The 19,426-nt window shown below is 33.8% G+C and overlaps 1 protein-coding gene across 2 annotated transcripts in view; it reads left to right on the top strand.

Annotated features, from left to right (window-relative positions):
- neur (E3 ubiquitin-protein ligase neur) overlaps nucleotides 1–18,988 on the top strand; it is a 30,699-nt gene extending 11,711 nt beyond the window's left edge. For both annotated transcript variants that reach the window (XM_013318991.1, XM_013318990.1), the window contains exons 2-4: nucleotides 15,043–15,215; nucleotides 15,329–16,438; nucleotides 16,823–18,988. In XM_013318991.1, the coding sequence (XP_013174445.1) occupies nucleotides 15,043–15,215; nucleotides 15,329–16,438; nucleotides 16,823–17,281 (1,742 nt within the window). In that variant the 3' untranslated portion in view covers nucleotides 17,282–18,988. The remainder of the gene's footprint in view (nucleotides 1–15,042; nucleotides 15,216–15,328; nucleotides 16,439–16,822) is intronic.
- Nucleotides 18,989–19,426: the final 438 nt, after the last annotated feature.

Here is a 19,426-nt window from a genome sequence, read left to right as displayed (position 1 = left end):
ATCTACAATTTCGTATGCAATTATAACCTTTTTTCTAGAATAAATATAAACGTATATTTGTATTTATTCTACTTCATAAGTATAGCTGGCCAGTATTACTGGCATGAAAGTTATATGCAGCTCTCCCCTATTTATTTTTTATCTATGTTGTGTACGCTTTGTGTCCGTTTTTAACGGTTTTTTTCTGCGCAAATCGGAATATTTGTACATAGATAAAAAAAATATTGCCGCGGGATATAGATATAGGTATTATGAAATGTTAAATCGTTTTAATTTATTAAATAGATGTTGCTCGCGACTTTGTAAGCGAGGAATTAGAGAAAAATAAGTTAGTTTGTTATTCACGTAGACATTCAGCCTTCTGTAAAAGTGTGTAGTGTAAAGAATTACTTCTATTATGATTTTATAATACTTCTTACTAATATTATAAATGCTTATGTTTGGATTTATGTTAGAAGGTATATAAAAGAACGGTTGTATGTATCTCGATGAAATTTGTCATTGTAGAACATAGTCTGGAAGAACACATAGGCTATTTATTAAGTTGTTATACCGCGTGGACGGAGTCGCGTGCTACAGCTTATATTACATACGGGCAGTTTAGTTTTATTAATTAAATGATGTTATTTTTTATACTAACCTGCTTTGGTTTCGCATGAGTAATAAAGCATGTAATTTTTTTCTAAATGCACCTTGAGACTTCAATGCCATTAGGATGTTCACGTGTTAAATTGTAGTCTAATGATAGCAGTGAATGTGTTAATATTGTTATATTTCAGTTAATACACACGATCGTCATATAAATTAGAAATCTTAGCTGTCGCCCGCGGTTCCGTCCGCGTGGATGTTTAAAAAAAACTTAATTAGTTAAACTTAAAACAATTCAAAAAATGAATAAATAGTATCCTATGTCCGTCTCCTGGCTCTAAGCTACCTCCTCACTAATTTTCAGCCATATCTGTAAAGCCGTTCTTGAGTTATAAATAGTGTAACTAACACGACTTTCTTTTATATATGTAGATGCGAATGTTTAGATGGATGGATGTTTGTTAGAAGGTATCTCCGGATCCGCTGCACTATATAGGTAAGCTTTTTGATTGCGTGTCTGGCCAAATTAAACGTTTTCCGGGTTGTCCGGCTTTTGTTAGGCATTTTAAATTTCGCAACCGAGAGTGGCCGAGCGCAATAATATAGTGGCATTTCTACCTAAATTTCCGGCCAAACTGGCTGGTGTGTGTCTTGCTTTGGCGACCTGACTACCCTAGCTGTGTAGAACAGAGCATAGACATATAGGCTACTAATTGTTTTATTTTTAACTTCGTGCAGACGGAGTCGCGGGCGACAGTTATAAGTGCAGTTGCTTACAGAATTAGAAGTTATCGTTGTATTTGACCGAAATGGACCTGAAATATATTTATCATACTAAATTGTACCTTAAAGCGTTAAGAAAAGATTCATTTTACAAAGAAAGATTCGGTGGGATTAAAAATGTATTACCTAGTATTAGTTAAGGCAAATTGTGCCTTTTTGGTATGGTGTTAAGGTGGATTATGGTATGAAGTGTTGGGCCATCTGCATTGGGCATCTGTCGATTTTAACCAGCTGTTTTGATGCACCTTTTTAAAATTATTTGTTATGTATTTCTCAATTTTATTAGATTTTAAATTAGGTTGATCACAAGGTGTTTGACATCTGTTTATATGACCTGTGTACCGGTGACTTCCTTAAGATTTAAAAATAACGAAAAAGATGGCGGATTTTGACAGCTGTTATTAGTGATGTGAATAATTAATAATTAAATGTTCGATGAAATATCGATTAATCATTTCATTTTTTTTGTAGTGTTGTTAACGTTTAATTGCATATGTACAATGTTAGTTATTTTAACGTAATTATGACAGAACTAGCTATCGCCCGCGACTCCATTTTCGGGGAACTAAAAAAGACTTAGTAATCTATGTGTTCTTCACGACTGTGTTCTACATCTATGTAAAATATCGGCAAGATTCCAAACATTCGCATTTATAATATTAGTAACATTAAATAATTCAAGAATGCAAATTAAGTTGATAATTTTTTTTTCACGTTTACTGACTAAGTTCTCCTCGTAAGTTTTAGGCGAAACTAATAGTGACGAATAGATTCGTACCTGAGACTTTGTTATATGTTAACCACTGAGCCATAGGTTCTTCCTGTTCATTGCCCGGGACTAACCTTTAAGAATTGAGTAGGATAGAAAAAAATGGCATAAAGAGACAGCTGTTCCTTATAGAATAGTCCTTTTGTGCGTTTAGCAGCTGACGTGGGCAGGGTTGTCACTTTTGTACGAAATTGAAGAAATTCAAATTAATATTTTTAACTAGGAAATATTGAAGATAGATTCTTAAGTATTATAGTGGGTTACTTATTCATACTTGATTATTACTTAACCAATAACTTAGTTTTTTTTTTAATACTGTACTTATATTAAAGTTATTTAATCGGACGTTTTCACGTAGAAATACGATCTTTCAGTAATATAGTAGATTTTATTTTTAATTTGTTAATTTTAGGATTGTCTTTGCCAACCCTAAAAGCTTGCGCACGCGCAAGTAAGATCCCGTTTCGAAACAGCTGTTCTTATTTAATAATATGTTAGAAAGAGAAGTATAGGTTGAAAAAGGATAGCAACACACCATATGTTTGTTCACCGATAACGCCAGTATCCTAAAATTTACTTTTTTTTCTTCGGTGTCATCTTGATAGCTCAGGGCAAAGACCTTTTTTATCTGTACGTAAAGGTATGGTTTATGGTATGAGAAAAAAAAACCTAACGTGCTCGAATTTGTTGCGTGATTTTGATATTTTATAATGTTAACCTAGATATAGTAGATAAAATCTAGACTTAAAATTCCAGTTTAAAATTAAACAACGCCGTTAATTTTTTTAGATTAATTAATAATTAGTCCATTTAATGCATAAATCTCTTTATAAAATAGTCTTACAGCCACAAGACCTTTGCCTTTTTATCATTCAGCCAAAGTACCTTTGCCTTATTTTCTTATAACAGATATCGATAATTCCTATCGAATTTAGTACAGCTGTTAAATTCAAAATGCAACACTAGGGTGTATTTGTAATTTATTCCAAATTAAACTTTATGGCACAGAGAATAAGGTTTATTTTACGATACGAACTTTAGTACCAGGTGTAAATAATACCTTTCGGAGAGGATTGTATGGGTGATAATTGAATTATGAACTTTATTGCTTTGAGATAAGAGTTATTTTTATATGCAAGATATAAATGTAAAGGCGTTTACAAAACTTTTAAATAAGATGCAAGATATAGAATTTCGTTTGTTAGATAAGGTCAGATGATTTGGAAAGGTGTTGCTAACGCCAGCTGATGCGTTCCCGCTGTTACGAATTAGACAAAATGGCGGATATTTTAGAATCATTTTATTGTGTTATTTTAATATTTTATTAATTATTAATTATTTATATGTTAATTATCACGTAAAATATTGAAATAAAGAATCAAATATATTTTTATTACGATATTAAATGCTTAAATTCATGAATAAACCGATAAATATTGTAATTATAGTAATTTATGTTTGTTTTTTTATAATAAAAATCAATATGCAAATGCATTTTATTTACGTATTTCGCATATTTTTTTTACTTAAATTAAACTTAATTCATGTTTTCTTTAGTTAAGTTTAATGAAAGTTAGTCTCTCGAAGTTATAAAGGTATGGTTCTAAATTGGGGATTCTGTTGAGTTATTTCTGAGGAACGCGTAATGATCGTGAGAACGGCCATTTTGTATTTGGAATTCTAGCAATTTGAAACGCGGGAAAATGTGTGTTGCCATTTTTAGTAAACTTTCTTATTTTAAATAAACTAAGTTTGCTCATTTTGGTGCCTCGTTCAGGATTATCCAGTATTGATTTTTTTAATATTATCACGTCTTCCAAATAAATTCGTTAATCGTGAAGAGTTTTGTTGTGTTTTATTGAGCTGTAATCTTACTTCTTATTAATATTAAAAATGCGAATGGATGTATTTCTAGATGGCTGCATGGATCTCGCTGAAATTTTTCTACTACAGATGTCGTTCGTTACAGCTAGTTTTAAACAATGTGACATCTACGTCATCTTTAATTCTAAAAACTGGTATAAATTTAGAATTCAAACAATGGCTACATTGATTTCCTTCAAGCAGTAGACGTCATAGTTCTTGGTAATCGACGGACGTCTATTACCGTTGAAGTAAATCGAATAACTGTTGGTACCGCTCTCCGGAAAGGTATGGAAAGCTGTTTGATATCCGTTGTTTCCAGATATATCCAAGTATCCTTGCTTAACTGGTTAAAAGTACTAGGCGATTATAACTTAAAAGAGGTGTATCAATGTCCAGCCCCCTTTCCTTTTGTAATGTCGTCATATAAAGCTGTCATATCTGAATTCATATCCAGCATTTTATGCAGTCTTAATACTTATGAAATTAAAGACTAGCTCAAAAAATGTCTAACTAATTTAATTTATGGTGTGACGAAATTTGTTTGGGTCGGTCAGAGGCAGTTTATTACTAAAAAAAAATAGGCATAGAACAGACGCAAAACAGATTCAGTCCAACCGACTTATGTGACACGTTTTTGGCACTATCGAAGGTTTTTTTTTAACTTTTGCCTAAACCAAGTTTAATATAATTGTGTACTAGGGTCGCATAATCTTAAACGGTTTAAAGACTAGGAGAAAGCGTTAGGTCGATAGGTCATGAGAGAGAAACGATGCATCTTCCGGGATCTTAGATTGCGCAAGCGTATTTAAACACGCCTATAATGTAAAGGGGTAGTCAGGGGCAAGCAAATGATTTTCATAGACAATTTTAAATTCCCACGCTATGAAATGTCATTCAATATTTGGATTTACATACATAATTTGTTATCTGTTATATATTATATAATAATAGATAAGATTCCATCTAAAATGTGTGTATTATTTAACAATTATTTTGCATAACAGTCTGAGCGCCTAGTATCCCATATTGGGATTAAAATGAATACCAAAGTTTGAGTAAAAACTTTTTCATTATCTCTATAGTAAAACAAAACACGACGAAAATATTTACAATCCGGCTTTGTAACAAAAACCTCTATTCACAAAAGATATTTAGCATTTTTTTTCTACCATTGTTTAAAGCTTTGTTTAGAATTTTTCCCACAATTTTACTATTTTGTTAGAAATCTGCTGACCAGATGGTTTTATGGCAACCCTTTTTGTTGAAATTTCAAAATTCGAAGTTCCTCGAACCCGCGCGTGGGAATCAAGACGTCAACGCGTAACTGACAACTTATTTTAAACACCTACTTAGTAATAGCGACCTTAAAATTATCGGATTAAAGTTGAATTTTCACTGTTCATTTTATAAAAACTCTACAATTATTTAATTCGTTGTAATTTAAAACTTAATGTAATCGGAATAAGATTCAATTCTTTTTGTAGTTTTATCTATTTATTTATCGTAAACTCGGCACGGGTTGAGAATTGCTAATTTCATTTTACACAAGATATTCTCGCTTCCGGGACTGTATTGTTACATACATCTGTTACAGTTTATGATTACCTGGTACTTTCAAATTATAAACTGTGGAATGAAAATCTTCGTTCTTTATTTTAATTTTAAATATTTATAGTACTACTAGCTGTCGCCCGCGACTCCGTTCGCGTGGATATATAAAAAAGCTTAATTAGTGTAGCCCACCCATCCATCCACATCACATCCATCTAAACATTCGCATTTTAATATTAGTAAGTTAAATAAAAAGCAGCTCTTCAAGGCATAAATTCGAAAAAAAATGAATAAATAGTATCCTTTGTCCGTCTCCTGGCTCTAAGCTACCTCCTCATCAATTTTCAGGCATATCGGTAAAGTCGTTCTTGAGTTATAAATAGTGTAACTAACACCACTTTCTTTTGTCAAATGTATGTATGGATGGATGTTTGTTATTTGTTATTTTCAGAAAAGAAATATAGATCTAGCTGGGAATTAGGTATACATGTAGAACACAGTCTTGAAAAAACACAGGCTACTAATTAAGTGTTTTTATAAATATTTAAAGGAATTACAAAATAATTTATACGATTATTTAAAATTATACAACATTGAAATAATATGGATATTTAAATATATGCAAGTTATATATTAGACAGATAAAATAATTTTATCTATATTTCGCAATTCATTTTCTCGGTATATCATTTGCAAATATCTATTTTGTATATAAGAATGATTAAAGTCCATATTTTAAAGTAATTTCTTGTTGTCCTGGTATTTTTAAAAGCCCAGCATCCAAATCTATGTTCTACTTACTGGGCGGTCTGTTTGTCTTCAAAGTCAAGTGGTCCTCCTACTTATTTGGTCCATCGAGTACCAGGAGCGCATCGATAAACAAGAGCTATATCGTATAACGAGACGATACATCGTCAATCGGAAAGGTGAAGTTCCCACGGTCCGTGAGAATCGACCAGGCCGTACCGTGCGAAAGGGACGACAATATTAATATTGTTGAGTGCGAGCGAAATGGTTGTAATATCATTGCGCGTTCCAATTACGTAAACGCACTTTTATAAGTGTTACGCTATTTTAGACATAATGCTATTAGGAATAGAATTGAAATTAGGTTATTGGAATGCTAAATTTTTCGGCAAGAGCATATTTTTTTATTTGCAAGGCAATAACGTTAAGATGGGAAGGACAATTAAGAATTAAGATCATTGAAGTAATAATTATATTAACTACTTTCCCTTGCTGATCTCCTGGTACTCTTATAAATTATTTTCCTTTTACTTTAATACTTCAGTCATACAAAAAAGGTTCTATACATATCCTCTTCCATACAATCCATACATAATTTCTACAGTCCATTCAATCTCATACACAAAATAAAAATAATAAACGATAGTTTTACACTAACTAGTGTCAGTCATCTTTTCCCAAGCAATTAAATATTGTCCGCTGTGTAAAAAAATGTAATAACTGTACCCAACTGTATATAAAACAAAAGGGCTTTGAAAGTGAATCGATTCCCACGAAGTTAACCGTTTAAAAATATATAACTTGTCAGGCTGGTTTAATGCGTTTGTATACAGCTATTTATAGCGTAACGATAGCTAAGAAATAACAGTTAATTAGCTGTTATAACGACTAGTCGACGAAAATGTTTTTTTTTAACCTTTGTTTTCTGTTTAATGGCCTATTAATTTTGTATTTTTTTTAAATCATTGAGGAGTTTGTACTTTTAAATTCACGTTTTTTTATTTAAATTGTAGCTTATATTTAGCTCTTTTCTAGCTTAGCTTAGTATGATTCATTTTTTATATTATAGCTTACTGTGTAGAACATTCATACGTCATTTCGGCTGATGGTTCGTACATTTACTTGAGAATGGTGTTCAGATGTTCTCTCTAGGTGTTATGTCATCTGTGTGGTCTGTTCTTTATAGTTTGGTGGCTAAATTATCGGCCTGTTTATGTTTGGGTTCGAATCTGTAACGTTTTAGAAGCATGAATTTAAAGTGGCGTGATATTTGTGGAACATTATTGCTATCTTTTTTTAAAAGAGAATAAGAGGGATAACGATATTGTTGCGATACAGTGGAAACACTTTTTAAACCCACCCAAATTTTAACATGTTTTAATTAGGATTCGAGAGTAAAATTTATGTAACAACTACCAGGAGATCATAACTTGTAAAGAAGTCTTTGCAATTGTTAAAAAAAAATATTCAATTCTCTAAGTTTGAACGTGGGAAACTGGTATATTACCGTTATAGATAATTGTTAACTATCAATCCGGATCGAGGTTATATTTAACCGTCGGCCACGGGTTTTTACTTTTTTTCTGACCTAGCTATTATCTGGACTTAGGGCTGCCAGTAATCTAGATTTTGTAATTGATAAAACTTTTTTTTATTTGGCTGAATGATTAGAAGGCTTTTGTCTCATAACATGTTTTTTTTATTTAGATTTTTTGGATTCGTTCGAATTTTCTTGAGAAGTAGTTTGTCTTTTTTTTTATTTTTTAATTAACAAAAACATGATAATTGAAGACAATTATCATGTTTTTACAAGAGTAAAGGTTTTTCTTTCTTTTACAAGCGTTTATTTTTTATTTATAGTTCTTATAAAAACCTATGAAGGTTTTTAAGGAGTTTATGATGTCTTAGTAATGAGATAATGTTTGAATAGCGTTGTAAATTAGTAAACACGTAAAAGAAAGTTTCTCACGCGCTACCAAATTACTGGTCATAGATGAAACATAAAATTTCCAAAAGCGTCATTTCATTTAATGACATAATGATTTTGAATGATCTTGTAATGAGGTGTGGCTGTCATAGATAAATAAATTTAAGAGACTGGACATAGAGAATACCAGCTTTATAACCTACATAGACATTTATCTGTCATTTGTCATCTATCTCTATAGACAAAAATTCTCATTAGGGATTCTCTATTGTCGATGTTTAAGCCGCAAAATCTTTGTCGTACTGTAGGAGTCTTACCTTGTCTATGTCTGGTTGAGCTAATTTAGTTAGACGCACTAAAATTTAAACCTACTTTAAATGAAGTACCAGGAAATCATAAAATGACAATAAAACCTGTTTAATACGTTTAAAGATGTGTTTTTAATCTGTGGTTGCATTTTCGGTATGTTTATGCAATGGCATCCCTATCACGCATCCGGCGCTGACCATCCTGTCCGCGGTTTGCGGTTTGACGGTATATCTTGTGTTACGAGTTGTTTACTTTTTTGTTTGTGATTCTGTTCTACTTATGCGCCCCTGGTACAGATTATAATTATTTTTTCTACAGTTATGATTGCCTGGTACAGTAAAAGCCAAAAACAACTTAATTTTTCTAAAATAAAAAAAAATACAGATCAACGCGTAGTAGGGTATTGACACAAATATTTATAGTTCTGTCCCCGTGTCTTTCTTAAATGAATAACATCGTAAACCGCAAATAAACCGAGGACCCCCACACAATCCCCGTGGGTCATGGCCATGTGTGAACATTTGTGACGGAATTAGTGCATTAACTCTGGCAACACTCCCCCGCAAATGCATAGACAAGTTGTAACAATAGCGCCCCAATCTTTGTTTATTTTAAGCGGGAATTTATAAGGACTAAAACAAGTGACCTTACAATAACGATATAATAAAGAAAATGGATTTTGTTAATTATCTCTACTTTACTCTTATTATTTCTGTTGCCCTGGTACTTCCTTAGTAAAGATGATAAAACAAATGGCAAAAAACTCTAAAATTCCTTTTTTTATTGGATGTTTGGATAAAAATACTTTCATCCTTGTCTTGCATACGTAAAGCTTAAAACTATCTCTTTTATTTATTGAAAGTAGACGCGGTAAGATACGCATCGTGGCTTTTTAGATCGTTACGCCTCTGTGCCTCTACCTATCCCCTCCATGTATAGCGTAATGTAATCATAAAACATCTTTTTACAAGAATTTTATAATCTTTTGCTACCATTTTTGAATCATTTTAATCTGTGGATACATGGCCACTTATAATTAAAAATGAAAAAAAATAATAAAGTTGCCAGTGTTATGTTCCCAATTTAACTTAAAAAAACACGTAATTATTTTGAAATTTCGATTATTGTTGACTGAAAGTCACTTTGTTAGCAACAAACAAACATACATCCTAATTGAGTACAAAAGATATGTGTACAAAGGAACAAAACAAATGCGTTAAACGTATGAGTAACACAAATTGATTCGTTCAAAAATAGCTTTTAAGACAAAGGGACAAGGTGTGATTTGGCTTGCGAAGAACCAAGGACATAAATTAATGAATGTTTAGACCTAAATTAGCACAAGGAGTGAATTTAGGGCATAAATAAAGTACAATAATGATACCTTGTGCTTGAATCAGGTATCAGTTGCATTTTAATAATAAAAACAAAGCTTATATACGTTATTTCAAACTGTTCAAAACATTCATCTATCCAAACTATTCCATTTATAATATTAGTAAGTACTTGATCTCATAATATGAAATGATTCAAGTATTTTTATGACCAAAGGTCATAAACAGTAATATGTAAAAAAATCGATAAAATATCGTGCATGAAAAGTCGATGCGAGTCTAAATTTTTAATTGTTACTGGCCATAAAAACCGTTGCTTGGTTACTTGTTCCGCTTTAAATCTTTCGCTATGGTCTATGGTTTTGAGGTGGTCGACCTCGGTACTCTATGGGCAGTGGTCCTTGACAATGAAAAGTATAAACTCAGAGACGTCTTAACATTTTTGCTTATATGACCACTAACTGTCGATGTAATCTTCTATGTTCTACATCACTTTCAGCCAGATCTATGCGGATCTGGAGATACCTTCTAACATCCATTTCAACATTGGCATTTATTATATAATATTAGTAAGAAGTACGTTTATTTATGGCCTTGATTGGAAGTACATTGGTAGAGCCCGCTTTAACATCTTCGCACGAATTGGCCCGGCTCGCCCGGTGAAATACCACGACCACACCGAACATAGGCGTGAAGTGGAAGCAATTCTGCGTTTCGTCTGATGAGTGTGTGTCCCGGAGGCCTAATTTAGTCCTCTTTCCCTTCTCACCCTTTTTCTTATAAGGAAAGGATGGGAAGTGGAAGTGGACTTTCCGGATGAGAGGATGCATGGAAAGGGAAAATATTTTCTTTCTGTGCATCCTCTCCTCCGTCGATTGATGGTAGGCAACGCATGTGCAGTTGCGTGTGTCTATGGGCAACGGTCGCTTCGCTATTTCAGCGATTTCAGGTGGCCGCTCGCTTGTTTGCCACCTTATGATATAAAAAAAGTGGAATTTGAAGTTTGAAATTAAAAAGAAAATGCCATTTAATATTTACGTTACGAAATTACTTTAGGGTGGTTATCCCTTAGGAGTGTAATTGCTACTTTGGGAACGCAGATGGCGCTGTACATGCCTGTCCACTTGCCCTTATTTATGTTTTCTTTATTTTTAAAGGTTTTTCTAATATATTAAGTTGCTAATTATAACTAACCCACATATTTGGGAGAATGTGTGGGCAAAAATTAATAGTATTTCGACCTACCTAATACTTATGCAATCCTAGTACCTTTAGTCATCTTCAATAGTTGCCCACGCAATCTTCTGCCCACCCATGATTCGAATAGATTGAAGAATATATTCAATCAAATCTATATAATGAGGTCAAATATAAACGTGGGTTCCCATTGCCGAAACATTCGAAAAAACATATTGCTATCTCCATTTTTTTGAAGAAGAATGAAAGAGATATGATATAATCGATAAACTATTTAATTAGAATGTATCCTATGAATTTATAATAGCCTGGTACCTTTCACTAATTGTGTTTAATGTTTTTGAAAGAAAATTAAATTATTTTTTGTTTAATTTAAGGTTTGTTTCTGAGACCATATCGTCATCCCTGTCGTTATCTTTGATAAAACAGAGATAGCAATATATTTTAAACGGATATTTTAATGTCAGAAACCCACTGTAAGTAGAAGAAACACTTAAATGCTTTTAATAGATTAAAGTTCAATGATCCGATATGTCTGGATTAAGTATATTCACGGAGCGTGGTTATTTATACACGAGCCATAACGCCTGTAAACAAAGAGTATAAGCAGAATACCTCCTTCTAATTCCTCATATCCTAGTACAAGAAGTTTTCTAACCTTTAAGAGCAATCTGTTATTTACTAGATTATTTTGCCTGCGACTCCACTTGGAAAAAAACTCTGTTTTCCCGACTATGTTCTATATCTATGCCAAATTTGAGCGAGATCCATACAGCGGTTCTGGAGATACCTTCAAACATCCATCCATCCAAACATCCATCTATCCAAACATTCGCATTTATAATATTAGTAAGATTATTTAAGAAGATTTTAATACACCCCGACAATCTATTTCTGTAACACCCACGCGTTCATCCCCTAACATGTGCGGTCTCTCAAGGGGATGAAGATAATTAAGTGTGCATTGTTAAAGTATAGGGGTGGTTTTGCGCAAACCGATGTCTTATGTAGTATAAGTAGCATTAAGATTATATCAAACAATACAATTTAAAATAAACGAATTGGTAAAGAGAAAATTATGTCATGTTGTATATAAAACCTTATTAAGACAACAAAGTCTTTGACATTGACAGCCACTTGACAGCAACTAACCTTTATACATGGACAGGCTATGAGTCGTGATATTTTGTGCCTATTTGATTCCTTCTTTAGTGGCGGTGAGGATTCGAACGAAACAATTGCTGTTATTTCTAATCAATGACCTATCCATTTTAGTTTAAATTATGACCATCGGGGTCATTTTGTCGGTCTATAAACAGGATAAACATTGCTTTGATTTGCCGGAGACGCAGTTCGCCACACATCCCCTTTACAAAATAGGATGTGTAGGTATATATTACGGGCATGTGGTTATGTTCATCTAACCGTGAACATGTTTCCGCTCTTTTACTTTGAACAAAGATTGTATTAATAACTCCTGCAAACTTCTAATGTCCTGGTACTTTAAAATATAACCACCAATACACTTGTATTGAAAAACATGTTTTCTCTGTTATTTCCAACGAGAATGAAAAAGATGAGAGACTAAATCCTTTAAGCTCCTTATGGTTATAATCTCCTAGTAGCTGCATTAAAAAGAATTGAATCTAGATCTTTTTAGCTAGGCCTTCTAACAACTGTATTATAGGGCCGTTGTCTCATAGTTTGTCGCATAGCTGCTGCTCCCGTTTGAGATCTAGACCGTCATTGACGTCATCTAGGTCTAAACTTAGGATGTCTGTCGCATCAGGAAGACTTGCTGACGTCAGCAATGACATTTACCACTAGAGTACTATGTATTGCGTAACTTTACAGTGGCAACTCTATCCAAAATGTATATCTATTATCCTTTTCTGTACTCCTTGTATTTATAATAAAGTAGCTGTCGCCCGCGACTCCGTCCCCGTGGATATATAAAAAAACTTAATATAATAAGTTAAATAAAAAGCAGCTCTTCAAGGGATAAATTTGAAAAAAATGAATAAATAGTATCCTATGTCCGTCTCCTGGCTCTAAGCTACCTCCTCACCAATTTTCAGGCATATCGGTAAAGCCGTTCTTGAGTTATAAATAGTGTAACTAACACGACTTTCTTTTATATATATATACAGATTCAAAGTAATCTGCAGTATGAAAGATTTTTTTGTTTGTTTGGTGTACTTCATTTTTTAATTAACCGCAAGCGAAGTCGCGGGAATCTGCTAGTATATTAATAACTTGTGAATACTTTCTCTTCCCACAATGTGATGTTGCAAAAATATCATCTTTACTTTAAAAAAAAAAAACAATTTACTTCCGATTTACCACCCCCATCCTACCCTTAGATAACATGAGGTAAGTCATGTTGTATCCGCCGGAAATAAGCCCCCAAATCATGGCGTCCCCTACTCTTAATGCACCTGGTGTTTTACGCCCCCCTCGATAAGATCCAGTTTTGGAATTATTTTACAGTTCTTTGTATAGATTTCTTGAAATTAGATAAAAACTTTGTCATACATTTAAAATAAGATCGATTGGATTCTCCTGCGTTGATAAGATAAAGAAATAGCAACAATAAAGCTATATTATGTAGATTTACAGACGAATCTTATTTATAATCCGACAATATTTGACATGAAAACTTTTTACACAAAAAAAAAACAAATTAAAAAGATATCCGAACGTAACTGTCAAATCGAACATCATAGTTACAAGATGGCGTCTTTAAATTGGCGCTTAAAGTACAATGATAACTTCCCGCCTCGCACTGGAAGTGATTCCGGAACAAGCACGTGCGTATACAATGGGGTGTTCCTCTTGGTTGATGGAGTGTGGATAGGGTCCCATATGGGCGGACGTATTTTTTTTGTGGAGCAATGTTCTAATATAAATGGAATTGATTAGAAGACTTTGACTTGACTAGCTATCGCCCGTGACTACTGCCTTGCGGTATTATAAAAACTCAATTAGTAGTCTATGTGTTCTTCCAGACTATGTTCTACATGTATGTCAAACTAGCTGTCCGCGTCTCCGTCCGCGCGGATATATAAAGAAACTTAATTAGTATATAGCCTATGTGTTCTTTCAGACTATGTTCTATACGTATGTCAAATTTAATCGAGATCCGTTCAGCCGTTCTAGAGATATCTTCAAACACCCATCCATCCATCCACATCACATCCATCTAAACATTCGCATTTATAATATTAGTAAGATTCGGAGAGTAAAATTATAATTTAAACCGTTTGAAAAATTGGTTATTTTTCAGTATTTTAAAGTATGAACTTTTTTTTACTATACAGTAAAAATAAATTTTAAATTTAAAACGTAAGGAAAATGTCTGAACTTCAGCTAATGTAAACAATTGACGTCAAAATGTCGTCTTAACGAACAAATTCTTTTATAAACAAATAACTCTATACAAGTAACAACTATTCTCGTTTTTATCCAATTAAAACTATGAAATGTATTAAAATATAACGCGCGTACGCAAGCTGCACGCGCATCTGCCGCGCAGGTGGCCATCTTGGATCCGCCATCTTGACGTTTAGAAATAAACCGAGGGGAACAACAATGGATACGTTGTACTTAAGTTGTGTCGCGTAATACAACTTGGGTACTTCTAGATAATATTGATTTTTTTTATTTTAAAAATTTTGCGGAGTTAACAGAGACAATCGTAATTGTAGACCGTTATTTTGTTTGTCTTATCTCTTTTTATTGTAATTTTAATAAATATTTCATTCATCACAGTGTAAATTGTGGTTAAGAGTTTTATATTTATGTATTTAAACACTTTTGAAGTTAATAGGACTCGATTTGAAGAAATGGTGTGAAAACATGGCAACCCAACTTTATACGTGGAACGGAATTTTGACTACAACTTATAAATTTTTCTTTTAGTTTATTTTTCTTTATGGCCAGTTGTCTAAGCGTTAATTTCTTTGTTTCAGTACCTCGTACATCGTGCACTGGTGGCGCCCCCAACAATCTTCCACCGCTCAGCTTCCATGCGGTCCATGGCGAGAATGTCCGGATATCTCGTGATGGATCCACTGCCCGTCGTGTGGAATCATTTTGCAAAGGTGTTGCTTTCAGTGCAAGACCAGTTAGAGTTAATGAAAAAGTAAGTACTTAACACTGCATTTTTAACCAATTTTTGTTAAGAATATTGTAAAAGAGCTTGACTCTAAATTTTGTACATAAATCAATCTAAAATTTCCATTCTTTATTTTCCAGGTATGCATACGTTTCGTCGAGATTTCAAACAGCTGGAGTGGTGTCATACGCTTCGGTTTCACCACACACGATCCCACGACCCTAGCCCACGCATTACCAAAATATGCGTGCCCAGATCTCACCAATAAACCCGGCAACTGGGCCAAGGCTTTAGGCGAAAGGTTTTGCGAAAAAGACAACATATTATATTATTACGTCAACTCCGCTGGTGACGTACATTTCGGGATGAATGGAGAGGATAAAGGACTCTTCTTTTCCGGTGTTGATACGAGAAGTCCACTATGGGCACTTGTAGATGTATACGGGAATTGCACAGCGGTTCAATTTGCGGATCCAAGAGTACCGAATCAAGTCCGAAGAGCAACTCAAAGTCCAGTAGCAGAAGATGAAAGATTAGTTGGTGAAATGAGGTCTTTAAGTGTTGATGAATCATTACCACCACCAAGATATCAGAACCCATTAGTACCTCTCAGTTTACATAGAACTAAAGGAAGGAATGTCCAGTTTACAAATGATAGAGGTGTTGCAGCACGAATCGAAGCTGAATTCTGCCAAGGATATGTATTCACAGCTCGTCCAATGCGTCCAGGACAGACTATAGTTGTGCAAATATTGGCAACTGAAGCGGCGTATTCGGGCAGTCTTGCTATAGGGTTGACGTCATGTGATCCTGGTACATTACGCCCAGTAGACTTGCCTTACGACGCCGAACAGTTATTAGATCGTCCAGAGTACTGGGTTGTTAGAAAAGACGCGGCTAATGGTCTACGAAGAGGTGATGAGTTGGCTGTAACTTTGACAGTAGACGGTGAAGTACGCGTCAGTAGGAATGGATCGAATCCAGTGACGGTTATGCATGTTGACCATACGTTAAGATTGTGGGCTTTTGTTGATATTTACGGCGCTACACAAAAGATAAGGATGTTGAGTTCTCAAGTTGTGCCAGCGCAGACTCCTCCTCAGCAGTTAAGGGTCCTTGCGGGGTCAGCGGCACCGATAGCCACAGGTTCTGGAGGCACTGTCCTGGTCGTCAGTCTTCCGCCGCAAACCAACGGACAGAATATAGCGAATCAACAGGGAATGACTTTAACCAGCGCTCATTATATTGAGGTAATTTAAAACTTTTTTTTAAGGTGAATGAAATCGAAAGACATATATGTACTTATGAGGTCCTGGTACTTCTCTGTTACATTTATATTAAACTAGCTATTGCCAGCGACTTCGTCTATTCGCAGTTATAATATAAGTAAGATATACTTATGACGTCCTGGTACTTTATTTCTTTCTTTTATGTTAAACTAGCTTTTGCCCGCGACTTCGTCTGCGCGGAATTAAAGAAAAACTTTTCAAGTAGCCTATGTGTTCTTCCAGGCTATGTTCTACATGTATGTCAAATTTCATACAGCCTTTATAGATACGTAGTAGTAAACATCCATCCATTTAAACATACGTATTTATAATATTAGTTACATTAGTTTTTTTTCTTTGTTACAGCCGATACAAACATCATCACAGTTATGTCTCGCCAACTTCCAACCAATACCACCGCAAGCATCGTGCTCCCAACCACAGTCCTATCAACAGCAAAGAATTAGAACTGACGCGCAATGTTCATCAACAAGTCAAAATAACGTAAACGAACAAGTACAGATACCTAATGGACATTCAGAACCTATTAGGATGGAAAGAATACCAAATGGACCATCAACAAGTCGACAAATGCCATCATCATCACATCATCAACCGATTTACTCTGTGATCGGTGAAGGTAACCTGACAGGAACTGAATGTACTATATGTTATGAGAATCCTATTGATAGTGTGCTATATATGTGCGGTCATATGTGTATGTGTTATAGATGCGCGGTACAACAATGGAGGGGTAAAGGTGGGGGTCAATGTCCCTTGTGTAGGGCACAGATTAAAGATGTTATCCGCACTTATAAGTCTTGATGTGTTTGTGGCTGAATTTCGCGCGGGCCTTTGCCTTAGCTGTCAATGTCAGATTGACAGGTGCGCGCGTAATTGTCCGATATTTTTATGCCAAATATGTTCGGTTGATGAATGTTGAATTTGACTAATATATTCCTTGTGTAGTTGTTATTATGTAAATAATGATTGTAATTCCATTTTTATATGTGAAAATTTGTTTTTTTTTACATATAAATTTGGTAGAATTATGAATGTAGTTGGAAAAGGAAATTAATATATCTGTTTCCCGACTGTTTGCTATTGTGACATTATTTATTTCTTTTTTTATGACATTCTTTGAACTATAAAAAGGTTCTATCTAAGGAGGTTATAATTTTCTTAGGTTGCCAGTATGATATTTATGAAATAATGCGTTTTATTATCTATAATATTGTAATGAGAATATTGAAATTTGAAGAAAAATATATTGTCCATTTATGGTTATACCACAAATGTTTAATATTGTGTAATTACTACATTCAGAGTAATTTAATGGTCTCCTAAAGTCGGGAGTATGTCTCTGAGTGTGGTAGTTACCCTTAAAATGTCCAGATACCTCTTTGCAAGAATTGACTTTTGACATATGCATAATATTAAAAACGTATATAAGTTTATGATTATCTTATGTATGAATTATAATTTATGGTTTGATAAAGCGAGGCTGTAGTAATTTTTCTATTAAAATGTTAGTTATGGCAACACTAGATGGAATGTCACATAACTTTTTGACAAACGATGACATCTGATCTGACAAAGAATCATCGGATCTTTAAAGATGGTCGTTTCTTTTTAATAAATTTAACAAAAAAATCTACCAAACTTATTAAAAACCTAGCGATTTTTTGTGTCAAAGGCTTAGACCTAATTTGAGTCGCTGCACCACTGAAGTCATTTTATTCGTAATGTGACATTTCATCTAAGGTTCAAAAACTATAGAAATGCTATTAGTAGTTTTGCTAGGGTTTTAACTATAGGGGGTTCCTAATCTTTATGTCCTAGACTGATCTCTATAATTTCACGGATGCTGTGGTATCCTCTAATAATTCGAGTTACCACCACAGCTAACAACGCCAAAATGGCATCAAATAGGCACAAAATATAACAGCTTATAGCCTGTCCAATATAGAGGTCATTGTCTAGATCACATTTAGGCTGCAAACTACGTCCAATATTGCGATTGAGTGATAAAAATATAATGCATTTATTAATTAAAAAATTATATATAAGTTTCTTAAATCCTGGCAGTTCCTATGAATGTACTTGATGAATCTTCCAAGACACATTAATGGTTATTTCCACTACGCGATCGCGCCAACTAAGAACGTCATTTCGACTGCGCCAGTGGAAATAAGGTTTAAATAGAAAGCACGCACTGTCACAAGCTCAGAGTAAATATACTAAAGACGGTAGAATGATTTTAATCTATTTCCATATTGTAACCTCATTTCTTTAGTTAATCTACTGCTATCCATAGACAAACCATAACTTTTTAATGCTATTTTTCCATACATCTGTCTTATTACTTTTTAAATACTAATCTTGTTAGATTTTCGGTCTTTATTTAATATTTACACAATGAAGTGAAATTTAGCTAAAAATCGGCCCGTAGAAATAAGAACGCTACAGTGCCTGTTATGAAAAAGCTGAGTTTCATATATAGGATGTCCCAAAAGGTTACGTACATAGGAAGGGGGATGATAGGGGTGGTCAAAAGGGTCACCAGAAAAATAAAATAAAAATTCCCCTCTGGGTATTAAAAAAAAAAATTGCATTTTTTAAAAACTTAAAAGTTTTACACCTTCTGTGGCAATTTTAATTTTCTTTAAAATCTTTGTTAGTTGTATTGTTTTTTTTATTTCATATTGATAAAGGGTTATTGACGATAACATAATAGCTTTTTTTTAAATATAGCAATATTTGTAGGTCATTGGTTACAAAATTGCCCCAGAAGGTGTAAAATTTTTAAGTTTTTAAAAAATGCCATTTATTTTTTTAATACCCAGAGGGAAATTTTTATTTTATTTTTCTGGTGACCCTTGTGACCACCCCTATCATCCCCCTTCCTATGTACGTAACCTTTTGGGACACCCTGTATACAAAACATTTGGAAATTTTCTTCTACCTTCT

The sequence above is a fragment of the Papilio xuthus genome, unplaced genomic scaffold (assembly GCF_000836235.2).
Source record: "Papilio xuthus unplaced genomic scaffold, Pxut_1.1 DF826776.1, whole genome shotgun sequence".
Classification (NCBI taxonomy): Eukaryota; Metazoa; Arthropoda; class Insecta; order Lepidoptera; family Papilionidae; genus Papilio; species Papilio xuthus.
The sequence above is the reverse complement of the archived record's forward strand: the minus strand, read 5'-3'. Positions and strand labels throughout refer to the sequence as shown.